At 44.7% G+C, this 12238-nt stretch overlaps 1 protein-coding gene and 1 long non-coding RNA gene across 2 annotated transcripts in view; one reads left to right on the plus strand and one right to left on the minus strand.

Annotated features, from left to right (window-relative positions):
• The window catches only part of FYB2 (FYN binding protein 2), a 98262-nt gene that overhangs the window by 49309 nt on the left and 36715 nt on the right, over window positions 1–12238 (plus strand). The window contains 4 exon segments of the mRNA XM_008699153.2: window positions 2835–2857; window positions 4147–4149; window positions 5700–5824; window positions 8493–8619. Coding sequence (XP_008697375.2) covers window positions 2835–2857; window positions 4147–4149; window positions 5700–5824; window positions 8493–8619 — 278 coding nt within the window.
• LOC103670674 lies at window positions 926–11621 on the minus strand. Its single transcript, XR_570633.2, has 3 exons — window positions 9924–11621; window positions 2106–2212; window positions 926–1226 (listed from the first exon to the last, which is right to left on the minus strand). It is a non-coding gene; the product is annotated as an uncharacterized LOC103670674 (long non-coding RNA).

Here is a 12238-nt window from a genome sequence, read left to right on the forward strand (position 1 = left end):
GGGGCACAGTGTGAGGTGCCACCTTGGAGCAACTTGATTAGGGCCCAGGCAGAGCCCCTGCTGGCCCCACTCCCAGCACCTGCCTCTGTGATCTCGAACCTCCATTTCCTCACCTGTAAAATAGAGATAATAGAAGTACCCACATCTGGGGTCATTGTGGGGATGAGAGTAAGGTCAGTTCAGGGAAACTGTTCGAGAGTAAACGCCCGCATCTCTTCCAGGCATTTTACCTCTCTGGGCTCCAGGTGCGTCTTGTGGAGAACGGTGTGTTCTCCGTGAGGGCAGGAAGCAGGTGCCCCGCGGTGACCACATCTGCTGGAGAACAGGCCCAGCAAAGAAGGGGGTTTGTACTCGTTTCACCGAACTGCTGAGAGAACTCAACAGTAGGTGCTCACCTCATGTTTAACTGGGTCAGTGAAGGTTCACTCTTTTCTCACAGGGGTCATTTAGTCAAGATCTTTCGTCTTTCTGCTTGTTTTCTCACACCTACTGGAAAAGACTGTTCATTTGTGGGTGCACTTTCTAGCTAGAAAACTATAAATGATTATTCTTATTAATGAATGTTCAAACAGTCTATTAAAATGCTTCAATTATCTGGCAACATCTCCAAAATAATAAACTTTTCTGCATAAGTAAACTCTGTAAATAACTAGAGTTTATCCCATTCAAAAGAAAAAAAGCATGAAAGTATTTTTAACTTCTTTTAAAAAGATTTATTTATTTCAGAGAGAGAGAGAGATGGCAGGGGGAGGGACGGGGGGGGGGAGAGAGAGAGAGAGAGACTCTCCAGCAGACTCCATGCTGAGCGCAGAGGCCCACCCGGGACTCGATCCCACAACCCCAAGATCGCAACCCAAGCGGAAACCAAGAGTTGGATGCTTAGCTGACTGTACCACCCAGGTGCCCCGTATATTTAACTTTTAAATCTTAACTTTTAGACGTGTATTGTGTTCATCTCAGTATTCTTGTCTGGATGAATGGAATCTGATCTCACCCTGTCGTCATGACACGGAATCCTCAGGAACATAAGGGATTGAATGGCTACAGTTCGTGCTCTTCTTTGTAAGATGTTCTTAGTCCCTTAGGACCCCTGGGTGGTTCAGTCGGTTAAGCATCTGCCTTCAGCTCAGGTCATGATTCCAGGTTTGGGATCGAGTTCCGCATCAGGCTCCCTGCTTAGCCGGGGAATCGGCTTCTCCCTACCACTTTTCCTCCTTGTGCTAAATCTTTAAAAAAAAAAAAAAAAAAAAGTGCCTTTAGTCCCTTGTTAGGTGTTCAGAGCTAGTTGTCTTCCCACCAAACCACAAGTCTGTTTGCTGTCATTGTTTTCTGTTCTCTTGACAGTTTTGATTTCTCTGTCAATATCGTTGTGTCTAGCAGGGAGTCTTTCACGTGGAAAATTCTGTACCAAGTCCTTGTTACGTGTCAGACACTTGTACCGAAGTGGGAGCACTTTGTCCTCAGTGTTCCCCGGTAAGCTACGACCACTGCTTGGATTTTACAGGGGAGAACCGGAGGCTCAGAGAGGCTCAACAACCTGTAAATACTGTGGCAGAGGTCCATTTGACTTGTCACTCTACCATCCGGGTTGTTAGAATTATACGGAAAATAAAAACCAGACGTCCCCAAATGAAGGCCTGCGGGGCTCTCCTCAAAGGAGGGCAAATGAGCATTTAGGCTGGTCTTGGGAGCAGCATTTTTGAGGCTTAGCTATTTTCTCTTTTCTACAGCATTCTTGTCTAGATTCAAAATAATGAATCAGATCTATGTGACAACTGAAAAAATAAGCTACAACATTGTGGTCACTGGGACATAATCTTAACAGAGCCAAATCTAGGTCATATGAGAGTGAATTTCAGGTCAGGGGGTTCACAGCCAGCCAGGGAGAATTCCCAGCATGACTCACACACTTGTGTTACCACTTCTGCCCGCTGAAACATTGTTCCAATATCACAAGTGCGTGTTTCCCCAAATGATGGGAAAGCTTTATTCTACAGATGCATTCCTGGAAAAGCATGCAGAGGACTATTCTTCTAAGTCAGATGATACATTCCCTCTGGCATGCACCATCACACTGGAAATGCTTCTTTTCCTTTCCCACTGACCTTCAGTTCCACTGGCCAGGGTTCCTGGAAGTTTCTGTTGTCAGTGTCCACCTTTGCTCCTTCCTGAGACCTCACCTGCCTGGTCTTTTGGTCAAGTCTCTAATGATCTGTAATCACACAACAAAGGCATGGTTTGGATTGGTTTATGAAAATGACCATTTCCCTCTTTACTTTCAGCCTTGGAAGAGTGGTCTCCATCAAGAACTTAGGTAAGTTTTATCTTCAAATGGAAAAGCATTAATCTGACCACTGACCCTCTGATGACTGAACCAGTTTACCTCGATGGGTCAGCTATGCTTGCAGAGACTGACCCGGTTCGGCTTCCCCAGCACCTTGTAAGGTACCTGGTACAGAGAAGATACTCAGGGGTCCTGCTCGGTCTTTCCCTCCTGCCTTGTTCCAGCCCACACCACACTCATCAGTAAACACTGAGTATCCAGCGTGTGCCGGCCACTTGCTAACAACTGGGGTGGTAGCAGTGACGGTGACCTGGCCACTACCCTCAGGGGCTCCTGGACTGTGGGAAGCACACAGCCAAATAGGCGTATAACCATCATGTGACTCCCAAAGAACTTAGTTTCCAAAACGCACCATGCCGTTTCAAGTCTCTGTGCCTTTGCTGCCTTAATTCACCCCCACTTAACAATCTGGCAAACATCTCCTGACCATCAAACATTCCCATCTGTAAGAAGCCTTCCTGATTCCCCTCCTTCCGAGAGAAGTAGCCAGTCCCTTCCCTGAAAGGTGCACAAGTTTGCAGTAACATCACTATGCGTCACTTGTTTGCTGACACACCAGTTCGTCCTCACTCGCCCTCCCCTCCCTCCCCTCCCCCCCCCTTCTTGCGTAGGAGCTCCTTATGAGAAGGGCATGTGTTTTCTTGTTCTTGGTGTTCCTGACACCTCTCGTACTTCTGGGCCCAAAGCAGGACCTTGTCAAGGGCCCTTCTCTGACCTGCCCCTACAGGGTCTGTGTCTATCTTTCTTCCCCTGGAGTTACTTTGAATGCATTAGAGTAAGCATGGTCGGTGAGGTCTGGAGAAGCAAATATTAAAATTCCCTGGCGGAGGCCAACCACACAAGCACTGGATCACGGGGGAATCCTGTTTCATGTCTCTCCTTGAGTTCTGGCCTGCCTCCATTCATGCCCCCCATAATTACCCTCTAGCATCTAGCATGGTGCTGGGCACTTGCGAGGTACAGGTCACATGATTAATTCCATGTTTCTTGAGCTTTTACTCTGTTCAGATGCTGCTAGATTCTGAGATACACAAATGAATAGAATATATTCTCTGCTCTTGGTTCAGGGCCTCTATGCTGGAATGGTTGGGGGTAAGGGGCTATTTGGAAGGGGAAATGACCATCTAAGTAGGAAGTGACAATATAATGTAATCACTGCTAAACAGTTGTAGAAACACAGAGATGAGGCTCTGGGCATGCTTTCTTGAAGCGTTGACAAGACCTGTAGGAATTGGCCAGGTAAAAATGTCAGAATGTATGTTCCAGGCAGAAGGAAAAGTATGAGCAAAGCCATGAGGCCAGTTCAGGGCTTCACAGACAGGGATCATGCGTGAGCACAAAGTGCAGTGTGGGAGCAGAAGGAATGAAGCCAGGAATGAGTATACAGAGCTGGGTCCAGAAGGGCCTGCACCCCCGAATTTACCATTTAGACCAACCCTGTCCGATGGAACTATAAGGCAAACCACAGATGTCATTTAAAATTTTTCTAGTAGCCATAAGTTAAAAAGCAAAAAGAAACAGGTGAAATTAATTATGTATTTTATTGATGCCGGTATATCCAAAATATTATCATTTTGACATGTAATCAATATAATAACTATTACTGAGGTATTTTATAGTCTTTTTTTTTTCCTAGTAAGTCTTCAAGATCGAAATATATGTTCTACTTAGAGGTCGATTGGGACCAGATACACTTCCAGTGCACAATAGCCGCACGTGGAGAGTGGCCACAGTTGGACAGCACAGATTTAGACTTCATGCTCTAGGTCGGGGGAGCCACAACAGAGTTTCAAAGCAGAGAGAACGTACCCCATCCCCTCAGAGTATTCCTAGAAGTCACCATATTGAATTTAATTTGATAATTGTTTATGGAGATCCAGTTATAGAGAAACTACCGGGCAAGACCTGAGGGGCAAGATGGATTACCGAGGGCATGCATAGCGGCAAGGCAGCAAATGTTTAGGAGAAACCCTGAAAATGTGCGACGAGAAGTAAGAATTGGATAATTCTAACAGCAAATGCTTCCATGAAGACAAGGACCCCAACAGTTATTGCAGGTCCATTGTGTGCTCTGAATAATGCTAAGCTTTCCACGTTTTCCTCACATTTCCTTCTCACGGCAGCCATGGAAATTGGCATTGTGACCGTTCATTATAAATGAGAAAACTTGATCTTTTTTAGAAAGATTAATCTTAGACTTGCAGAAAGAGGGATGTATAGTGGGGATTAGAAGCCAGCCCTCTCTCACCACCCCGATCATGACAGAACTAGCAGATGGCCTTAACGGTGGGCACGGTGCTCAGTAATTAGATGAATGAATGAAACTCCTGACAACTCTTGCCATTGTCTTTCAGAACAGTACTGTCTCTGGTGCTTTTCCTCCCTTGCTGACCCCCTCTTCTGAGTTTCTTTGAGGGCTCTTCCTTTTCTGCCTTCCATGTGGATGTGGTAGTACATCTAGTTCCCTGTGCCGGAAGCGGAAGTCCTCACATGGGGCTCGATGCTCCCCAGCATTCTGTCCTTGGTCCTCAGGTTCTTCGTGACACTGTCCACCTTGCCTCTCTCTCATACTCCCCCCAGTGCACCTGCTGACTGTATACTGGTGTGCGGTGGTCCTTCATTCCCTTGGGGAAGACTGGCCGAGTACCACCCTGCACCAGGCCCCGTGCTGTTGCCGCTCTAGGTTACACAGCGTGAGTGCTGGGGATTCGTACAGAAATAGAGCTCTGCCTCTTTATAACCTGGTTGTTCATTTACAAGGCAAAGTGGAGGAACTGGAGGTAGATCCATAGACAGCGCTTTAGAATACAAGACAGGACAAACTATTGGGGAAGCAGATGAGAAGATATGACTGGGAAAATCAGGGAAGGGTTCTCCGAAGGAAGATGAATCAGACAAATTGAGAAGGATGTGATGATTTCCAGCAAGATGCAGAAGGCATGTCTGTCAAGAGAAATAGCAACTAAAAAGGGAAAGTTGCTCAAACTAGGATGGCGGGTTTGGGGAATGTGAGAGTCCACAGCAAAAGTGGAGGGGAAGAGCAGAGGGAGATGGGGTTGGAAGGAAAGGTTGTGGCCAGATCACAATGGGCTTATGTTTTATCCTACAGGCAGTGGGGAGTTCCTAGGAGATTTAAGCAGGGATTCATTCTGGTATTGATAGGAGCAGGTGGAAACTCAGCGAAGTGAGCTAATGGGTGACCTGATCTCATCTTAGAAGAAGGTGAGAAGAGGGGGTTGTTTGCATTCACTTTTCCCATTCATCTTATTGAGGATTGGGTGGTACGCTATGATCGAAACACTCTAAACCTCACTTTTCCCCTATTATCTCTCACATCTAAGCCCTAAACATGAAGATGAAGATAAAGAGGAAAAGGAAAAAGAGCCCTGTGAATTGGAACCTCGAAAACCAGAAAAGAATCTACATTTAAGCCATCTTTTCAAGGTATCAGTGTTCTAGGGTTCTGGGCCAAACAGTACAGTTCAGGCATGTCGTCAGAGTAGTTCATGGAGTAACTTTAGAGGCTGAGACAGCAGCTCTCCAGAGACAGAGTCAGAAGACACAGCGGGTGTTGGGTATTTTACCGAAGAAAGGAACTTGACAGTAACACTGAGCTCTAGCCTCAGGTTTTCCACTTATTAGCCATGAAGCAGGCCTTAGGAGTGGGGCTGGGACTAGTATGAGTTCAGCAAGGCACCCAGGGGGCAAAACATAGACACTCATTCGGGTGCTGTACCCTGCAATTGAATGACCCCGGAGGGAGGGCCTCCTTAAGGTGTGTGCTCGAAGGCCCTGCTTAGAAGAAGGACTTACTCTCTGAGCTCAGTCATTTCATCTGTAAGAGAAGAATAAGTAATTCCTATCCAACTACAATCCCCAGTCCCACCCTGATTCTGTCTTGGGTGTGATGATAAGATAAAGTAATATATGGGAAAGTGGTTTGTAGACCATAAGATACCATAAAAATGAAAGGTATTCTTAATTATTACTTACTAGTAAATACTGTATGTGTGTGTGTATTCATATCCAGTTGACACTATCCCCTTCAGAACACCTCGAGTGGTCAATCAATCCCACCAGGGCTGCTACGAATGGTCAGAACATTCTAAAAACCTATTTGAGTTGTGCCTATCTTAGAATATCAGACTGTTCCAGTCCCATCTGCAGGACTTGGCTAAATCAAAGAGCTTGGTGGTGGCATGGGCCTGAACTGGTGTGTAGGCCTGGAGGATCACAAAGCAGCATAATTCAAGGAAGAAGTCAGTCATTAATTATGAAAGACAGAGACTAGAGTTAGGGAAGTGGCATTGCATGCCGAGGTCAGAGGGAGGACAAGGCCCTAAGTGGGTGATGAGGCCAGAGATCAGAAAGGGGTTAATCAGGAGCATGAGAAAGACAATGGGGGACCATGGTTAGGGATATTGACCATGAAAGAGTGAAAGCAGGGAGATGTTCTCTGTCAGTGCTGGCCGTTTGACAAGAGCCAGGTATGGGTCAGGCTACCACCAAAGGGACATGCTCCTGCTTTTGTGGCATGGATTTGAGTTTTGGAAATTGTTAAAAGTGACTTGGATTATGTTAGGTAAATGTGGTGGGTGGTGTGGATGGACAGTGGTGTTTGGAGTCAGATGTAAATGATAAGTCAGTAGAGACAGAATCCCCTGTGATTCAAACTGACCCTAGAAAGCATTCCCAAGGACAGGCCAAGGGGAACCCATGCACTGCCTTATTAGGGCCCCGGTGAGAGAAGGTAGTCACCGCATTTGTGTGAACCTCTGACTTATTGCTTTGTCATTTTCCCCATTAAAAATATCATCCTTGGCTGTGTGACTTGAAAGAATGCCCCTTCTTATATTCTCCCTTTAGTTTGCCCAGACCCCACTAAGAACTCAGGAAATCCCATACTTTATATCTGTTAAGTACTTCAGCTTTTTCCAAGTACTTTCAGATGTATTGTCGTAGTCAACGTTCCTATCCACTTGCTGTTGGAAGGACAGTAATCTCCTCTCCCATTGTCATCTGATAAATGGCCAGAAAAGCTGTAACTCTCCTTGGTTTCCAGTGTCTATTCCTGGCAATCCATCTAGATCTTTCTGAAATGCACATCTGCTCAGATTGCTGCCTGGGGCTCAGCGAGGCCCACACTGAACCTTGCACGCAAGACCCTGCGTTACTCAGCCTCGTTCTGTCACATCTTTCCCGTCTCGTCTTTTTTCCCTGTCCCTTCCAGTCTTCCCTCAGCGTCAGCCTCCATACACCTGTCTGAGGACCCTAACACTTGTCCAGATACCCTTGCCTTTGCTCGTGCTGATTTGTCCACCACGTACTCCTTTATCCCCCCAGTCGATCTCTTCCTTACATTTTAAAATACTCTTTAATAAGACCTGCTTTGGAAGTCTTCCTCCACCTGGTCTCCCAGCCAAGAGAACTGACCTCCCCTCCTCTGTCTCTGTCTCGGTGAACAACACACTGCAAATAGCACTTGTCACATTGTACCTTAATGTTTGTGTGTATTGTCTCTGTGATCGGTGTGTAGGTCACCGTGCCCATGGTGTCTCTCTATCTCCGGAACTCAGCATTTGTGTCTGACAAACACTGCAGGGAGGGAGTGGGAAAGGAAGTGAGGAGGAACAGAAGAATGGCAGGGGAAAGATGAAATGTCAGGTGAAAGGAACAGAGCATCTCTTGGTGGTCAAGAGCACAGGGTTCAAGTCCTGCCCTGGTAGACTACTAGCTCTAAGACCGGAGGATTTGGAGGCCCGTTATTTAACCTTTTGATACTTTATCAAGTGGACTAATGGTCTTTTCCTAATGGGGTCATGGAGTTGAGGTGAGAGAAGATATATGAAGAAGCTGTTCTGTGGGCGGTGCTCCACTGTATGCAGGCTGCGTCCTGTGGGGCTGCCTCTGTGCTGGGCGTCTGGTGGCCACGCAGAGGTGAGCAAAAACCTTAGTGCGCATCCTTGTGAAACTTAGCCTGGAGAGACTGCGTTCGGTACCACAATAAATCATTGCTATCCGTGAAGAGTGAATGACTGAGGAACGGCACAAGGAAGCAGCCAACGGAGCAGGTAAGTCCGAGCTCTACAGCTCTCTCCATGTTGTGTGTGTTTAGGGGGCTGCCCATGGAGGGATGCTGGGAAGAAAGCAGGTGATGAAAGTCCTCGGTGGCAGCAGGAGCGTGCTGCCCAGGAAGGAGGGCCCTGTGAGCGACGCTGTCCAGACAAAGGCCTGCCCCCAAGGCCCGAAGCTGGCCAGGCACTCCATAGGCCACTGTAAGTTGCCTTTCTTCCTGGTTCTTTTCACCTTCACCAAATGATTTTAAAGTCATGCATGTCTAAGATGTTAGTTTCTTTTATAAATATTGATTGAACATTTTTCTGTACCAGGAAACATGCCCTAGTGAGGCAGTCGTGCAGTTGTGGGAAGAGCACTGCATTTAGAAGACCAGAGTTCAGATCTAGGCTCTAATACTTATGAGCCATAACTTCATATTCCTGCCACTCCATTTCTTCATTGATAAAAAGGGACCATATTGTGGACCTCACAGGGGTTTTGTGAGGGCCCGATCTGACAGAGGTACTCAGCAAATATTTACTTCTTTCTTTGTGCGTCTGCCAGCTCCTAGTGACTTTTGTAGGCCAAAATAATGGACACACTGACGATATAATTATGGTATCATCAGTTGACTTTATTTAGGTTGTATTTTACCTTCATGTTAGTTAAGACTCTTGATTACAGGTAACAGTAATCACATCATATTGTGTTGAGCAAAAAAAAAAAGAGGAGACTCACCTCAAGGAAAGTCTGGCAGTGGCTGGATCCACATACACCAACAATAACTCAAGGACTGCATGTTACTTCTTCTACTTCGGGCTTTTCCCTCCCTGGCTGGGCTCCATTTTAAGACAGACCCCACCCTTTTAGAGGCAATATGGCATCTAGCAGTAACAAGCTTATACCCTATCCTCTTAAGAACCCCAGAGGAAGACTAGAAATTGTTACCTTCTCAATAGTTACGAGAAAAGGCCCAGATCTGGGTCTTATTGGCTCTGATTGGGTCACATGTCACCTCTGAAGCAGTCCTTATGGATGGGGGAGATGCTGCTCTGGTTGGCTCTGCCTGTGTCATAAACTCACCCCTTGAGCTGAAGGCAGAGTCAGTTCTACCAAAACTACATAACAACAGATTGAAGGATTTCCCAAGCAGAAGAAAAGGGCTGTTATCGGTGGGAAAAAATAGGTATTGGGTAGACAAAGAAAACAGCCACTCCAGCCCAATAAGCCATGGCGGACCACTGACATTTCACGTATTACAGATCAGTTATGAGCAGAATAAATATGCAGTGATCACAGGATGGACTCCAGGCCCCTTAAAATGTGCCTCTGGGCTAGCTGGCCACATCCCTGCCTCCCAGGTCCCTCCCTGCGTACTCTGCTATAGTCCGCATTTCCTGTGTCAAGTGTTTAAACGCCCCTGTAGTCTTGCCTGATCTCTACTGGAATTCTCTCCCTGCTGATGTCCTAGGCATCCTTTAAGATCTATCCCAGAAGTCACTTCTTCTGAGGCATCCCTTACCTCCACCCGTCCTCCTCTTCCCTGCACTCCAGGAACCACAATTCTCCACTCCTTTGTTTCCATGGCACTGAAACGGCAACCAAGTGACCACATCTCCATATTAGGCTTTACAGTTAAGCATTTCTAGGACCCAGCACCACTATATACTAATCCCATAATCTTAGGAAATTTAGACTTTCATGTGCAAATGGGATTAATACTACTTATTTTCCAGGGCTATTTGTCAATACATATAAAGTATATATTTCATGTGCTCAATAACTGTTAGTTCTCTTCATTTATTTCCTTCTCTGGAAAGTAATAGCATACCTTACATTATAATACATAGGGTACATGTTTGTCTCCCATGGTACACTGTGGGCACCATGTGATCAGAGACCATTTGGTATTTTTCTCTGTATTTCTGCAACCTGGCACAGTGTCTGGCACACAGGAGATCCCCCAACAGAACTTTGTTAAAGGAATAAAAGAATAAATCCAATGTCAGTGAGACTACGGTAGATTTGACAACATGCATAATTCTCTTGAATAAGAAAAGTAAAGAATGAATTTTTGGAAAATGTATTAAAGCATCACAGAACTGATATAAAAAGAAAGCGTCCGTATACTTGCGGGAAGCAGGAACCAGAAACCCTGGAAGGTGAGTGCCAGAGCTGCTCTTGCCCTAAGGGTTTTTACTGAGCTCTGAATCTCTTGAGCTCTTGTTTTGACTGTGTGATGTGCAGAGGACAGGAGCTCTACCCCAGGGCCTGCCCCAAGTGAGCTTATGATGGGAGACTCTCGTATAAAGTCAGGACCTCAAAGGATTATGTCCACACAGAATGAATAAGACTGTGCCTGTAGTTAAAAATACTACATTGTGTACTTATAAATGTGTTATTTAAAAGAAAGGGTAGATCTCAAGCATTCTGAACACAATAAAAGGGTTTTCAAAAGTAAATGTAAAAAGGGAGAAAAAAGACATTTCTGATATTAATGACACATGAGAAAGCACAGAGGTGGCATAAAATCAAAAACCATGCCTTAAATTGAGAAATGGGTAGACTTAATTTGGAATATAGAAAAAAAAAAAAAAAACGGAAGTGAGAGGAAGACAAGTTGAAGTGAATTAAAGAGTTACGGGAGAGCCCGAACATGGGGCTGAAAGCTATTTTCATGCAATTATGTACTGTCCCTGAGGAGTCAGTATAGATTTGAGGATTACACCATGAAGAAAACAGTCCAAAGAGGATTATTCTGAGTAACCTTACATGCTGTTAAAGCGCAAAGGGAGTGGCCGAGTCCATGAACAGTTCTTTGCAGTACTTGTTTGAGTAGCCCAGAACGCTTAGTCAAGGAGAGTAGGCGTGAAAACAAACTTTTGAGAAGAAAAATACAAAAGAATGTCTTTCTATACTCCTATGCAGAGAGGCCTCTTGAAAAAATGAATGAAATAGAAGTATCACTTCTTTTGGTTGAAAAAAAAAATTAACAAAACATAAACCCTGGTAATCAGAAGGAAACTTGTCCATCTTGACCCTGGTGCTGGGTGAAGAAAAAAAAAGATCACCGTAAGCTGATTCTCACGCCCATCAGTAGTTCAAATTCCCACGACCACGTGTGTGGTCCAAAAGAAACCCAGTGTAATCTAACGTGGTCTCAGCTTGGTAGCCCTCCCCGACAATCGGTAGAAGCAAACAAAATCCTCTTTGACAGAACCAACTGCTATCCCAGGTTTCAAATAATTTTACAATATGTGCTTTTAAAAATTAACGGCTTATAGAAAAAATTAAGTCACAGTGTTTGGAAACCAGCAGAACAACAGACTCTAGGAGCCAACCTGCAAGATATTACAGCTGTTAGAATGATTAAACACAAAACATTTAATATATTTTAAAAATTAAAAAATATGAACAGGAATAGATCTGAAAAAGAATTTGATAAATTGATATGGGAATGCAGTGAATGAATAATATGTCAGATTAGACACAGGTGAAGAAATTAAGGAATGAGAAGATAAATCTAGAGAAATTATCCAAAATATATTCCGAATATTATCCAAAACATATAGGAAAGAATGAAAGAGAAGATAAGAATCCTCAAGGATAAAAGGAGAAGTCTTCAAATAAGATCAAATCAGAGTTCTAAAAAGGGTCCTAGAAAGAGTGGGAAGGAGGAAAAAATAGATAATGCCTGATGATTTTCTAGAACTGTTGAAAGATAGCAAATTGTAGATCAAAAGCCCTGAAGTTCTCAAGCAGGATAAATAAAAGAACTCCAAATCTAGTTATATCTTAAGGAAATGGAGGAATATTGAAGAATAAGAGAGTATCTTA

This window comes from Ursus maritimus, unplaced genomic scaffold, assembly GCF_017311325.1.
Source record: "Ursus maritimus isolate PB19 unplaced genomic scaffold, ASM1731132v1 scaffold_12, whole genome shotgun sequence".
NCBI classification, from domain to species: Eukaryota; Metazoa; Chordata; class Mammalia; order Carnivora; family Ursidae; genus Ursus; species Ursus maritimus.